Source organism: Pogona vitticeps, chromosome 1 (genome assembly GCF_051106095.1).
Source record: "Pogona vitticeps strain Pit_001003342236 chromosome 1, PviZW2.1, whole genome shotgun sequence".
Classification (NCBI taxonomy): domain Eukaryota; kingdom Metazoa; phylum Chordata; class Lepidosauria; order Squamata; family Agamidae; genus Pogona; species Pogona vitticeps.
In genome coordinates this window covers 231,924,046-231,939,350 of record NC_135783.1, presented here as the reverse complement: position 1 = coordinate 231,939,350, position 15,305 = coordinate 231,924,046, and the positions used below count along the sequence as shown (strand labels likewise).

Below are 15,305 nucleotides of genomic sequence, written 5' to 3'. Positions count from 1 at the left end.
TTCCTACATTTAATGAAATAAAAATAACACACATGGAGTACTCCATCTCCTGGGAACCAGTCCATACCCTGCTTAAATTTAACCTTTTTGATTAAGACATAGATATGCATTGAATGCATTTAATTACTACCATCATGTTCCAACTTATCTTGTCGTCCTTCAGGACCTACAGTGTAGTTCAACATGATAAAAGGCAAAACAATTTACAGTATATAGACACAGGATCATTTCACTCACTGAATGGCTGTGGAGGAAGAATTTTTTAAACATTTGGTTTAAAATGTTTACTTTGGTGTTGTACTTTGTACTTGTACTAATACTAATCCAATACTTGTTTTAATATGCCTTATTTAAGTGTATTTTAATATTATAAATTAAGCCATTGTTAGTTATATCTGTTTTTTTTTAATTCATGTGGTGAACCACCTTGCAATCCTGCACAGGAGGAAGATAGGAATTAAATTCAATTCAACTAAATTAAAATTAACAGGAGCCATCCAAGAATGCAGCAAACCCAGACACAATACAGGGACAACTAATTACTTTTTTCCCTTGATGCTCCTTAACGAGGGAACCGAACATGTCTCTTTTGGAGTGTCTGGTGCAGGCTAAATATGGTTGCCTGGGCTCGAGTAGAGACATCTCACAACTGCCATTTTGAGAAGGATTTTCAAGTGCATCTTTAGAAACATAGTGACAGGCCTAAATTTAAACTTTAAATTTGGATTTGCAACTGGCAGTTTCTTGACAGGTCATTTAAGAGAAACCAAACAAAATGTTATATATTTTGTTATATATATATAATTTTTAAATTGATGCAGCACCTCAGCAATAGTCTACCAGAATCTTAAAATTGTTTAAATTTCCTCTGCCCCTCCACCAAGGAATAGAGGACTGCTCTGGGGATGATTTGGTTCACTCCGGTGATTATATCATGTGATTGGCAGGGGAAAAAACCCAAATTCAAGCGCCCCCTACAGTGCACCAAACAGCAGGACAAACACCCATCTGACTGAGGCTTTTGTCTCCCACAGCCACCCAGTACACATCAATGCCACCCCTCCTGCCCCACTCATTCAGTCCTTCTCCTCAACCAGCCAGTACAAGCAGTACATAGGAAGACAGATTTGGAGAGAGAAAGAGGGAGAGGGTCATTCTCTTGCACTTCCATCACAATTTGAATCACATACAAGCCAAAGAGCCAGAGGCTCCAATATCAACATGAATCTTCTGCGGAACGACAGGTTTTTTAGAACAGGGAGGGGGGCAAGCTGCTTGCTGGGACAGCCTATAACCACTTGGAGTTTGTCAGTCAGAAAGCTCTGAACCTCAACCCTTTTGCACTGGCTGGAGCTCTGCAGGCTTCAAGAATATTAATAATAGCAATAAAATCCCCATACGCCTGGCCCTGCCAAATGCAGGACTGCCAGGTTTTGAGTATAGCTATTATTGCTTTGTTCATGTGCCTTATGGGGGGGGGGGGGAGAGGCACCAGAGTGCTAAAATAGTGAGAGTTAGTCCATACTTGGAAGAAAGGAAAGTGGGGGAAACAGGACTGATGGCTGCTTTTATTATACATTGGCAAAAGAGATCCCACAATTTTTCCATGCAGGTGCATATGTTACTGTTCTTAACACCCAGCTTTGATGCTGTTCCAATATAGGCTCTGGTTTGCTAAAAGAAAGGGAACTGCTCAATAGAGATACTTAGAATGCAGAGCAAAGAAGCGTAACTGTGGTTGAACTCGATATAAACCCACCCCACTTTTTAATCTCTTTAATATTACTCTTTATTAGTAACGTCGTACTCAGATAATAAATGTATTATTATATTATCTTTAATAAACGTATTATTGTCAGTACTGTTATTATTTTCAGAGATATTTCTGTTCCTGATAACAAGCAGAGAAAGAGATGTGTGTTTGTAATTCTACAAACATTGTTGGACTCCAGTTCCCATCAGCTTCAGCCTGAATAGGCAAAGTTGGGGATGGTGGTAGTTACAGTCTAAGCATATTGCTCATAATCCCCACCTCTGCACTAAAGCATTCAGCACTGTTATCCAAAGAGAAATCAACAAGACAAAGACAGGAGCACTGGCTGAAAATTCTTTTTTAAATCTTTTGGAAGGCAAGCCTATTTAAAGACTCTAGAATCTATCCTTGTTGTCATAAACAGCTTGTGGTCCAAGTGGGATATATGTCTTGCTCTGGGTTTGGATCAGAAGGCATCACCGCTTATGTGTGCTTCAGTTTTGCCCCCCTTTCCCCAAAGTCCAACCCAGTTAAAACATTGCCTTGGGTTTTATTAGGGAGGTAGCACAAATGAGCTAAGTGCCTTATCTCACTGGTTCACAGTGATTGGGAGGAGGCAATTAGAAAGCATGATGAAGAAGCCTCTTGCTATCAAGTCAATACATAACAGCTGAGGTGCGTTGCTTCAGGAGCAACATACCACCTTATCTCAGCCGTTCCATTGGCTTCAGTGTGGCCACTCCAGATTAAGTTGTTCGCGATTGCTAACAAATCTGTTCTTGTAAAAGGTTGTTGGCGTTTGACATAAAAAGAAGCATTCCCTTGAAATTGATGACAGCTGTGACAACAGGAAGCACTGATTTATGTCCGTATATCTATCCTTGCCAGAGGTCTTAGGAGGGATAGGATAGAAATCAGGATGAAGGAAAAAGAGGTTACTAATTGGGAGAGGGTTATTAGAATTTGTTTATGGCTGGCTATCTTACTTTACTGGGTAAGTTTTTTTTCTAAGATCTTTGCTGTTCAATTATATTAGGCTTTGCCATGTGTTAACAGAGGAATATTTAGATCCCAAATGTTGGAAACACATGTGTCTGGTATGAAAATTTTGAGGTCAATGTAGTAGTACTGTAGAGACAATTATTACAAAGAAAGAGAGAGAGAGAGTTCATGAGCTGACTTTTTTTTTGAACTGGCTGGGAATTTCTCTGGTTTTTCTAATGTAGCTTAATAGAGAGAGACTTTCTAATATGATCTCAGAATTCTGCAGCTGTTAGTTGAATACACCAGCTATGTGATTCTGTACACATCAACTCAGAAGTAAGTGATATCATTCTCAATTAGATTTACTCCCATGTGAATTTCTGCTTGGCCATGGAGACTCATGGGATGGTAGCAGCACTAGTAAAATCATTCCTAAGGTTTCTCACACATCTTGAAAACTCTAGGGTCATGATATTTTGAATGTGACCTGGCGATGCATACCCCCACCCACCCACAAGTAATTATAGGACTACCTCATAAGATGTTGGCTTCTGAACACATATAGCAATAAAATGGAGCAAATAAGGACCTTGTGGATCTAAAAGCTTTATTTTCACAATGGTGTTCTCTCAATTTTAAATATTGTGTTTCCACCCAACACTGCAGTTCGCTTTAGGTAGTCTAGTTATTTCTGACAAACGGTGATATTGGGGGCTGCTCATGTGTTGTTCTACTATTGCTGTATTCCACTTAACTGCCTCAAACTTGGACAGTCTTTTACATATAAGTTCCAATCTGCTTTAAATTTGAGTCAAATTTCATCAAATGAATAGACAAAATAAAGGATGTACTATATTTATGATTGTAAGAAAGAGTGTGATGTAGTAGATACAGTAGTGGGACGTGACTTAGGAAACCTGGATCCTTTCTGCTCAGCCAGGGAGACTAACTGGGAGTGGCAACGGCAAAACCACTCCTTAAGAATCTCACATATCTTGAAAGCCCTGTTAGAGTTTCTGTAAATCAGGTACTAATTGGCAGCATGTAACAACGTCATTAACTACTTTTGTGCAAAATACAATGTTTGTTTCTTTCTTTTAATCTCAACCTGCAGCTTTATCTGAACTCTTACAAGCACTTCTTTGGAACAGGTAGAAAATGAGAAAGGAACATGCATGGCTGCAGGTGTGAGTTTGAGGAGGGGGAGAGGCCAGAGGACAACATGCTCCAGTGCCCGGAGCAGGTTCATTTTAGACAATGCTGGCTGTTATTCCCAGGGCTGCTACCCCTTCCCACCCAAATAAGTACTTCTTCTGAATGTTGGCCTCTGTATCCCTGTGCTGGGAAAAAGTTAAGGTTTAAATTTAGGCCTGTCATGCATCTTTCTAAAGATGCACTTGAAAATCCTGCTCAAAAGGGTAGTTGTGAGAGCTCTTGTCTTCCTTCCCTTGTCCTGTGTGGCTAGTTCTCATATTTGGACCATCTGGAGCAGTCCTGGAATGCATTGTGACATTGTATGTATTAAACGGCTTCCGTTTATCGTGGAGTTAATCTCCTGTTTATAGTAACTAGGATGGTGTAATGTCTTCATTACAAACAAAAATGCTTCTGTCCTCTGTCATTTCAGTGAACATTGCTAGTGTAAGATAAAGTGGCTGAATCCAGATGGTGTGACCCCAAGGTAAGTGGGTCATATGGTACATAAAAGGACCATTGCCTATCCCAAATTTAACCCATTAAGTACAGTTGGCCAGTCTGGATTTAATTGTACTGACAACAAAGGCACTGTGGCTAGAATGAATCTCTAATTCATTCTAGCCACAGTGCAAGCGGTTGCTCTTTCAACACACGCTCCTGGACTCATGCAAAACAGAGGGCCTTTTCTTGCATTCCGTATTTTTTTTAACAAAATCATCTTTTCACTTTGACTTTATCTGAGTTATCCAGAATAGGTCCTAAGTGGAATTTCTTTCTTTTTCTTCTTCTTTTGTTTTGCCATAGACAGTAAAGTTGCATTTTCTAGAGGTTGGCACATTTTTTAAAAAAAATGGTTTTGTTGCCCATTACTTCTTTGCAGCCAGTTCGCCATTATTGTTGGATTTTATCTTATTGCCATGTTGTGTTGTTCTTGCCTGCAGCCCTGAGAGAAAATGTAAGCAAAATCTCTGTTTCCTTCTAATGACCATTTCGTATATTTCATCTTTCAAATATTTGTGTGTGCGCCATCAAATTGATTCTGACTTTTGGTGGTCTTATGGGATTTCCAAGATTTGTGAGATATTCAAATGACAGTTTTACCACTATCTCACCCTTGTGAGTTTCCATGGCTGAGCAGGGATTTGAACTCAGGTCTCCTGAATGCTAGTTCAACATTATACTGGCTTTCAGTGTGCTACTCTGGCTCTCAAACATTACAAAAACAGAAAGTAAAACAACCTCCCTTGTGACTGATAAAAGAACATAACGAAAACATTTGCTTCAAAATGCCTTTTAATTTTTATAACTAGAAAACATTGCTTGGACCCCAAATAACTTAATAAATGCATGCTATATTTCAACTGTAACTTTGTATGTATTTATTACATTACTCAAAATAATTATCCAAATGGTAACTAGAGACAGATAGATACTTGTAACCAGTTACTTCCCAGTGTTGTGTTTTGGAGGTGTTTAAAATGCTTAGTGATATTCTCCATCAAAAGAACATAAGGGGGTGGGGGGTGGGTGGGACTTCATTACCACTTAAATACATGAGATGTTACTGCATTTCTGCCTTTCCATCACCATTGTAGATTTCTAGTTTGTAGGATGAAAGTATAGCCCTGTCATATGCTGAAATGAATGAGCAATTACATTCAATTCTGTATCTGTGATGCCTTAACTAACAGATATTAGCAAGAGGCTGCAGTCTTTTATGAATGAGAATTAGGGTATGGTGGGGTTGGGAGCCTGTATGCATGCCATCTGGAGGCATTTTGATTTTCTTGTAACTTCTGGTTGTGACTCTAACATTTATAATTCTAGATTTCTGGAGTTGTGTTAATGTGCATAGGAGTGTCCATTCAAGTGAAATTCCATGATACATTTTTGGTGCTGAATGAAGCTGTTTCAGGAGTTCCTATGATCATAACAGTTATTGGCACGCTAATAATCCTTATATCTACCTTTGGGGCTGTTGCTCTACTAAAATGCAACCTAAAGATGATGAGATTGGTAAGTACTGTCTAGGTTAGTAAAAAGTGTAATTCTCACTTGAGCTTCTCAAAGCACTGCCTTCAAATGTACTCAAGAATAGTCCTTTGATCACTCAGCCACTGCTGCCTTCTGAAGTTACAGGGTAGGCCTAGGTCAGGAGGTACCATGGTTTTTGGCTGGGATACATTCAATTCTTTAGAATTTTTTTATTGCAGTATTCACCTGCTCTGGCCAGTAGAGTCACCTGCCAGATCAAATATCTACAGCAGTCATGAGACTATAGTGTACAGAGAATAAATATATAACTGTTACTTAAGTATGCGCAAAGTATTGACAATAATACACATAGCAATCTTGCCCAGCTAATTTGCTCACTGCCTCCACATTACAACTGTGGAACATTAGTTTTATTAAGTAACTAGTATAATATTTGTCTTTTAACAGAAGTGACAAACTTACAAGAACATACATTTCCATCTGAATCAAATCAACTTGTAATAAGCAACAAATCACGTATAAGTTTGGTAGCTGTGCTTCGTCTCAAATCCTGGCCCTTTCAGGAGGTGGGGGAAACCATACCATTTGACTGTGTGCCTGTTGATTTTAATCCTGAACACATGCCCCAAAATATGTTGTCCTGGAAGAGAATGTATAAACAATGGCTATTCTATAACCATAGCAGGTTATTTTACCATGTATGGTACTGGTGGCTCAACTTGGACATGATTGGTTTTTTAAAAAAATTCCTAATCATGACTTCCTTATCAGTGATCTATGTCAGTATATTGGTGCCAGCCATAATGGATTAATGTTGAGTTTGGCTCTCTGGGTATTTTATCTGAGCACATTAGATGGGATTAGAAACTGAACTAAGGTATGAGATAGTAAGGGTTGGAGAAATAATGTTAAATGAGAAAATAGCAATGGTATTTTCTACAAGTTCTTAAAAGATTTATTGAGATGTGGTACTGATTTTTCTTGTGTCCCTGGCCTTTCAGCTGAAAAAGACCCTTTCTCTTACAAGTTCACAGGTATACTGCTGGCACTCTTGATAACTGAAATCATAGCTGGGGCAGTTGTCTGTATTTACAGAGAGAAGGTAAAAATATTTTTTTCTCCCAGTAAGAAAGTCATATTAGAAAGTTGCGGAGAAGAGACAAATCTCTAATTGGGAGTCTTCTAAAGTCTGCTTTATCAAGAAGGACCAGCCCTATTGGGCAGAGTTAGGCAGCTGCATAATATGAAAGTCAAAACACTGCCCTTTCTACTTATATTTGATAAGAGACTGGCATAAAAGCAAAAAAAAAAAAAAGTTATTTGTTTGGGACAACAAAGATACAAAAGATGTGTTAGCAGCTGCGGAACACTAGGTTTCTTGCAATCTAGTAAATATGTAATGTAAAGCTTGGAACCTGAATATAAGTCACAGCTCAAACATGCCAGAGTCCACTTGGACATTTGAATTCCACCCTTCCTTCTCATCTTCTTAAGCTATGAGCTACTCAGAAAAGGAAGAAGGGGTTGGTCCTAGATTCTAGAAATTATCTACATGGACCCTTCTCAATGTGGTTTGTATCTATCATTGCAAAGGTCCCTGAGGGAGGCTAGGCTGTTAGACAATGACTTGCCTGTGACTGACTCAATGAAGTTCTATGGCTAAGTAGACAGCCTTTCAACAAGCCAGTGCTGGAGGGAAATCTACATGTCGTGGGAATACTTTGCAATGTGGGACCGTTTTCAGGAGCCAACATTCCAGTTGGATATGAGGTTCAAGAACCAAAGCAAATTTGAGCAGGGTCAGATCACATTGTTACTGATATTCCCCACCAAGCAGAGAAAGCCCAGCTTGATTCTATATATATCTGATCCAGGGTAAGCCCAAATGCATCTATTTCCTGGGTTTTATCCTATGTAATAGTTTCCTAGGACTCCTTGTGACCAACTGGAGATAGTAGTGGAAGATGCCTGCAGGCCAGATGGAGAAACACCACAGCCCTTTAGCCGCATGCGGTGTTCCACATGAAGAGAGTAATAATTAAGGTGCAATACGTGGTGGCGCTGTGGGCTAAACCGCAGAAGCCTGTGCTGCAGGGTCAGAAGACCAAGCAGTCATAAGATCAAATCCACGTGACGGAGTGAGCGCCCATCGCTTGTCCCAGCTCCCGCCAACCTAGTGGTTCGAAAGCATGCAAATGCAAGTAGATTAATAAGGACCACCTCGGTGGGAAGGTAACGGCGTTCCATGTCTAAGTCGCACTGCCCATGTGACCACGGAAGATTGTCTTCGGACAAAACGCTGGCTCTATGGCCTGGAAACGGGGATGAGCACCACCCCCTAGAGCCGAACATGACTGGACAAAAACTGTCAAGGGGAACCTTTACCTTTACCTTATGTGCTTGAGTGGTGAATGTACCTCTTTTCTGGTGCTTCTGTTAATATTTTGCTCTGTTCTCACACATTAAAGTGTATTTCTTCTGCCTCTAAAGACCAGCGTACTATACTCAAATGCCTTTTGAACTACCTCCTATGTTTCTGTTAACACAGTTGCACCAAACTTTATTGAGAGATGTCTTGAGAACCTTGGACAAATATAACAGAGAACTGCATATCACCAAGGGTGTGGATAGTCTACAGAGACAGGTAAACATCCCTCCTTCCGGGAGAAATCAAACGTCTTAACTTTAAAGAGCAGCAAACGACTGGTAAAACTCAACATCTGGCTGGACTCAAGGGGCTCAGACAATGAAGAACAAAGGGCCTCTCCCTCTTTCTATTCTGCCGTTTCAAAGAGTAATTATAGTGTTGCCAGGTGATTGGTATGTATTAATAGGCTAGAAAACCACACAGCTAGGATGAAGGGCAAAAATGAAATGTGGTCAAGAAGACATTAATTGCAGAGAAGGAGAGAAAATTGTATGAAGGCATTGCTTGTTGGGCATCTTGTAAGAGAAGCTTGCAGTGTTTAAAGTGTGGACCAGTGCTTGTACAGTTACTTTCTAAAAGACCCTAGCAATAGCTAAATACTGCTATAATTACTTTTAAACACATGGTTAACCCTTTATCCCCCTTTTCCCCAAATGTGACTGAAATAACTGGAGTTTTTTTTAAACTTATCTGAACAACAGACTGTGAGGCACAACAGAAGCCAGCACCTGAACTGTGTGATTTCCTCTTCCACTATTAAGTGAGGTCATACTATATTGTCTAAAAGTAACAAGGATAAGACCAGGGTGTGTGATGCCTTTATTCAATCACCAAATATGAAAAACAGAAGCTAGTTTTGGATTCTGTTCATGTCTTTGTCAGGCTGGGCACTGATTTCACTGCTGCCAACGTGGATTAGACAAAGACCTGCCAATCGCTAAGTACCTCACAAAAGAGATAAAGTGGTTCCTCAGTAAGTCACAGCTTTAAAGGCCAGAATTCTGCTGGTTATTTACGCCAGTGTAAAGCAGTGGAAGAAATCACTAGGCAACTGGCCCATGGCAAAGAATAAAAGCAGAAACCCATAAATTACCAGTAATTTGCTGTTATTAATGCTATTTCAGTTGCACAAGCAGGACTGCTGGACAGCTCAGTGGTTTTGGCATCTGGCTGCAGAGTCAGAGATTGTGAGTTTGATTCCCTGACTGTGCCTCCTTGATAGGCTGGATTCAATGATCCATAGGGTTCCTTCCAGATCTGCAGTTCTATGATGATGATTCTTCTTATTATTAACCAATAGGATTGTGGCCAGTGTAACTTAGTTCTATACCGATTACAGGTAACATGATTTGTAACTAGTTAACTTCCATGCTGTGGTTTGTAATGTGCAGAAGGACAACATATGCATCTCATGGGCTGTAACTGTCCTGCCATTAAAGATGTGGACAGATTAAGATGAGATTGGTTAGGTGAGAAAGAATGGTTGGGGATGAGAATATGTTTCAGAGGGCTTTTGATTGAGGAATTGGATTTTCACCAGTTATGGTTTCTTTGGGTGTGTGTGCCACACCTCTTGTCAAACTAAGTGGTTTCCCCTCTGCTTTGTAGTTCCAGTGCTGTGGGGCAGAGAACTATACTGATTGGCTCAACACAACATTTGGATTTCTCTCCTCCTCCGTTCCAAGAAGTTGCTGTAAAGTACCTGTGGAAAGCTGTGTCACAGATCTCAGCAAATACACCATAGGGATTAATCAGCAGGTAAATTCAGTATCGTTGCCAAGCTCATATTGGACTTCTTTCTCTTCAAATACATATTCTCTCCTTAAGACCACTTATTGTGGACATGCAGCACACAACTGGAGGTATATGTAAGCAAATGGAACAGGCATAAACCGAAAGGCAAATGGAGCATTTTACATATATAGTTCTGTAAACAGTATTTTAATAATTTATTTTGTTTTTTTATGTTTTGTTTCTATTTTGTTGAGCATCACCCTGCTGGTTTTTAACCAGTATATAAATGGAAGGAGAATGGAGTGTTCTGTGCAGAAAGTGGGGTGATCTTGTGCCTAATTACATAACATTATACGTCAGGGTGGAGGAACAGTTTGGTTATATGGTGCACATTTCCTCCCTCCAGGACCAAGTTGACAGGATGATAGGAGGTGGGTCCTGCCCACTCATTTGATGTTATTGAGGCCCAGTCCCTCTCTGATACCATTCCCTGACACCCCAGTCCATTCAAATAGGGGGTTTGATAATACTGTACTCATGCACTGGATTTAAACAGGTTACCCAGAATGACGGCATAATAGATTTGTAAGTTCCGCAAGTCTCTTGATTTTGGGGTCAATCGAAATGAATTCTCTTGGTCAGGCCTTTTTTGTTTGTTTTTTTTGGAGATTGTCTAGTATGTAAACATGCTGCACTAATTGGCTAGGTCTGTCTTAAATACTGGGATCTCTGTGTGACCTCTGGCTTTCTTTAGTTTTGTAGAATGGAGGGAAATGATGGGAAGAAGGAAAGGGAGTATCGGTATTTTGCCATGTGCAAATAATCTGTATCTGTACTGTTACGAAACGGTGGAATGGGAACTGATTTGAGGTCTGTGAGTACCCAGAAATTCAGAAGCATAGCTCTTGACAGGATCTGTGCTCTTATAATGGAATGCACACTGGAGGGTTATGATATTCCTGCCATGCTGATGTAAGTATGGCAGGAATTCATGGGTGGTATGATAGGGTTGAAACTGTGGACTTAAGGAGTGGGACCTGGATTTCAGGAAAGAATGCTACTTTTTCTTCTCATAGCTTAAGCCGTGTTGTCTATTTGTAATTTAAAATATTTATGCTCCACATTTTCCTCAAGAAGACCCAAAGTGGCTCAAGTTGTCAAATTTTAAAGTTGTTAAAGGACATCAGCAGCTGCCGTCTCTGTCTGAAACAAGGCATACTACAATTTGAAACAGTTGGAGCAATTTGTTTTAGGTTTTTTAAAAATTTCAAATCAGTTTCTACCTAGTGGTCATGGTTTAGCACTCCGTATATTTGGTTTTGACAGTGCCTCTTACAGCAATTATCTTTTTTTTTCTTTCTCAGGGATGTGTCCTAAAATTGAAGAACTGGGTTGAAGAACACATGGCTGTGTTTGGAGGGGTTGGGATTTTTATTGGACTTGCACAGGTAAGTAGAAAGTGTTATATGACTGCAATATCAAGGATGTATACCTCTGAACATTATCTGTGATTTTTTTAAATCAGAAGACAAGGTTTGCCCAGTATCTGGAGTTCCCAGTTCACCATCTGATATATCAGGGGCATTTCTATGCTTTCCCAGCATGAGTGCTGTTAGAGAAGGAGTTTTTGATTTAACAGCAACTCTATAAGGGTTAGAGATCTCGAGAAATACCCTGTCATTGACAGCTCTACTCAGAGCTTGCAAACTAAAAAGTTTGGCATCCGTTATTTCTAAAATCAGATGGGTCAGAAGCAGTTCTGCCCCCTCCGAACTCTTGCCTGCCTCACTTCTATGACCTCATAATGAACCACTCCTGCTCCCAGGTTTTGGCGCTGAACCTCGGAATGGGGTGGGGCTTACTTGGAAACCCTGCCATAGCATTTGGCTTTCCTAATAGTTCTAATAACAGAAGATGATATGTCCAGTTTTGTCCAGTTCATGCCCCCATTGCAGCAATACAGCCCATTCCTGTCAATGTAGCCTAGCCCTTGTTAACATTTGGTTGAAATACATAACCACAATACATACTAAGGATTGGGGAGAATTTTATTCAGTTCAAATCTCAGAATTTCAAATATGCATTTGCTAAACTAACCTGTGAATTATAATGCATTTATTCTCCAGCATCTGCACTTATCAGAACTTGTTGCTGTTCTCTAAACAAAATTGTCCACTAAATATATACAGTGTATCACAGAAGTGAGTAGACCCCCTCACATTTTATAAATTTTTAGTATATCTTTTCATGTGACAACACCGAAGAAAGGACACTTGGCTACAATGTAAAGCAGTGAGTATACAGCTCGTATAACAGTGTAAATGTGCTGTTCCCTCAAAATAACACAACACACAGCCATTAATGTCTAAACTGCTGGCAGCAAAAGTGAGTACACCCCTAAGTGACAATATACACATTGGGCACAAAGTGTCAATATTTTCTGTGGCCACCATTATTTTCCAGCACTGCCTTAACCCTCTTGGGCACAGAGCTCACCAGAGCTTCACAGGTTGCCACTGGAGTCCTTTTCTACTCCTCCATGATGACCATGATGACATCACAGAGCTGGTGGATGTTAGAGATCTTGCGCACCTCCACCTTCCATTTCAGGATGGTGCATAGATGCTCAATAGGGTTTAGGTCTGGAGATATGCTTGGTCAGCCTATCACCTTTACCCTCAGCTTCTTTAGCAAGGCAGTGGTCCTTTTGGAGGCGTGTTTGGGGTCGTGATCATGTTGGAATACTGCCCTGCAGCCCAGTCTCTGAAGGGAGGGGATCATGCTCTGCTTCAGTATGTCACAGTACATGTTGGCATTCATGGTTCCCTCAATGAACTATAGCTCCCCACTGCTGGCAGCACTCAAGCAGTCCCAGACCATGACACTCCCACCACCATGCTTGACTGTAAGCACGACACACTTGTCTTTGTACTCCTCACCTGGTTGCCGCCACACACGCTTGACACAATCTGAACCAAATCAGTTTCTTCTTGGTCTCATCGGACCACAGGACATGGTTCCAGAAATCCATGGATTGTCTGCAGCAAACCATATGCGGGCTTTCTTGTGCATCATCTATAGAAGAGGCTTCCTTCTGGGATGACAGCCCTGGAGACCAATTTGATGCAGTGTGCAGTGTATGGTCTGAGCGCTGACAGGCTGAACCCCCACCCCTTCAACCTCTGTAGCAATGCTGGCAGCACTCCTATGTTTATTTCCCAAAGCCAGCCTCTGGATATGATGCTGAGACCAGGCACTCAACTTCTTTGGTCGACCATGGCGAGGCCTGTTTTGAGTGGGACCTGTCCTGTTAAACCTCTGTATGGTCTTGGCCACCATGCTGCAACTCAGTTTCAGGGTTTTGGCAATCTTCTTATAGCCTAGGCATTCTTTATGTAGAGCAACAATTCATTTTTTTTCAGATCCTCAGATAGTTCATTACCATGAGGTGCCATGTGGAACTTCCAGTGACCAGTCTGAGAGAGTGAGAGTGATAACACCTGCTCCCCCTTCACATCTGAGAATTGTGACACTAAGGGGTCTCATGACACCAGGGAGGGAAAACAGCTACTTGGGCCCAATTTGGCCACTGTCACTTAGGGATGTACTCACTTTTGTTGCCAGCAGTTTAGACTTTAATGGCTGTATGTTGCGTTATATATATTATTGGGAAAAGCACATACAACAGGGAAAAAGTAACAAAAAAGCATGCCATGGACAAAATTACAAACAAAAGTTTGCGTATTAAGATAAATCAATTTGAAAAATGGATAATAATTATGTGGTGTTTTTTTTTAATGTGAAAATTTATTAAAAAGTGGAATGGCATGAAAGGGGAACTGGAGCAGTAGAAAACTGTCAAGACACCCAAACTGACAGATTTAACCATGCTCATGTTAATATTTCCTCAATGAATGAAACATTTATTTTAACCCTTTTCTATGTTCTGTACTTTCTTACCAGCTAACTGGGATCCTGTTTTGCTGTCTGCTGCTGAAAATATTAAAAGAAAATTATGAAAGTATTGAATAAATTTAAGAAGCTGATGCTGCTCTTTATAGTTGAAACTGAAAAGCAAAACTTGCACAGTCCTATTTGCCTTGCTTATTATATAGCATGCAAATAAAATATTCCTATCTCTTGGAATACTTATTTGATTTCATCAAAAGTGGGAACCCCTTCTTAAAGGGAAAGGGGGTGCAATAGCTGTGGACAGCAGTGTAAGAAACTGCCAGATGCGTAAAAGTGCTTCTTCATAGCTACACCACTTGTGTTTGAGAAGTCTTAAAGATGGTGTTCTCATTCCTGCACCATCTTCAGTCAAAACTTGAAAATATCATGTTTTATGGTACAAAATGGCATTGTACAAGATGTTAAACATTTACAATGCAGTCCTGTGCGTGTTGTCTTGAAAACAAGTTGTAATATATCTAACACACCTTGTTCCTAGAACCAGTGTGGCATAGAGGTTAGAGTGTTAGACTAGGAAAATGTGGGCTCCCACTGCACCACAAAATATAGGTCAGACACACACACTCACCATGCCCTTGCTCATAGGGTGCTTGTGAAGAGAAAGTGAGTAGAGGGGCCACATATACCATCTTGAGCTCATTAGAGAAAAGGTTGGATATATATCTGATGGATAAATAATTCTACATCATAAAATAATAGCTTTAGAGAGAAGAATTATTTTAGCAAACCCTAGACAAATCAAGCAAGAATTACCAGAATGAGGCCTGGTTGATCAGGCAAAAGCATCCTGTGTGGCTTAGCAAAGATGTTACAATGTAACATACTGGTCTTGCAAGTCTCTGAGAAAAGATAAGGAAATGTTATAAGCATGAGCAGCTGGCAAGACAAATACTTACATATGGGAGAATTCAACTTTTTCCTTAGTACATTGAACAGCACTTCTTGTATAACAATAACAAAAAGGGCAGTTATAAAAGGCTGAAAAGAAAATCTTAATAGGTAATCAGAGATTATTACTAGACTAGGTGGACAGTAGCCATTGTATATGGATTGAAAAATGAAAGATAAATAGGACTCAGACACAAGCTACCTTCCTAGTGTACAGGAATAATAAAATATTGCCTCCATGAGATAAGAACGAGCCGGTCAGATGCAAATTGAAAAGTTGTACAGAATTCCTCAGGCCAACCTCGGTATTGTAAAAAAGGGAGAAGATGATTTTAAGTCATGTATTTGAAGTAT

The 15,305-nt window shown here is 40.2% G+C and overlaps 1 protein-coding gene across 1 annotated transcript; it reads left to right on the top strand.

Moving 5' to 3' along the window:
* Window positions 1-2,584: 2,584 nt before the first annotated feature.
* On the top strand, window positions 2,585-14,237 carry LOC110083015 (tetraspanin-6). The gene is made up of 7 exons (XM_020801089.3): window positions 2,585-2,747; window positions 5,762-5,950; window positions 6,957-7,031; window positions 8,478-8,573; window positions 9,966-10,115; window positions 11,456-11,539; window positions 14,055-14,237. Exons 1-7 carry the CDS (start codon window positions 2,673-2,675, stop codon window positions 14,121-14,123), a joined length of 738 nt encoding a protein of 245 aa, XP_020656748.2. The 5' UTR covers window positions 2,585-2,672; the 3' UTR covers window positions 14,124-14,237.
* The last annotated feature ends 1,068 nt before the right edge of the window (window positions 14,238-15,305 follow it).

What these genes read in the sequence shown, in the direction of transcription:
- LOC110083015 (XM_020801089.3), top strand. Translation starts at nt 2,673, where the DNA reads ATGAAGGAAAAAGAGGTTACTAATTGGGAGAGGGTTATTAGAATTTGT. An exon ending in ACCTAAAGATGATGAGATTG is followed by an intron (nt 5,951 to 6,956) that starts GTAAGTACTGTC and finishes TTCTCTTACAAG; the next exon opens with TTCACAGGTATACTGCTGGC. An exon ending in TTTTTATTGGACTTGCACAG is followed by an intron (nt 11,540 to 14,054) that starts GTAAGTAGAAAG and finishes CTTTCTTACCAG; the next exon opens with CTAACTGGGATCCTGTTTTG.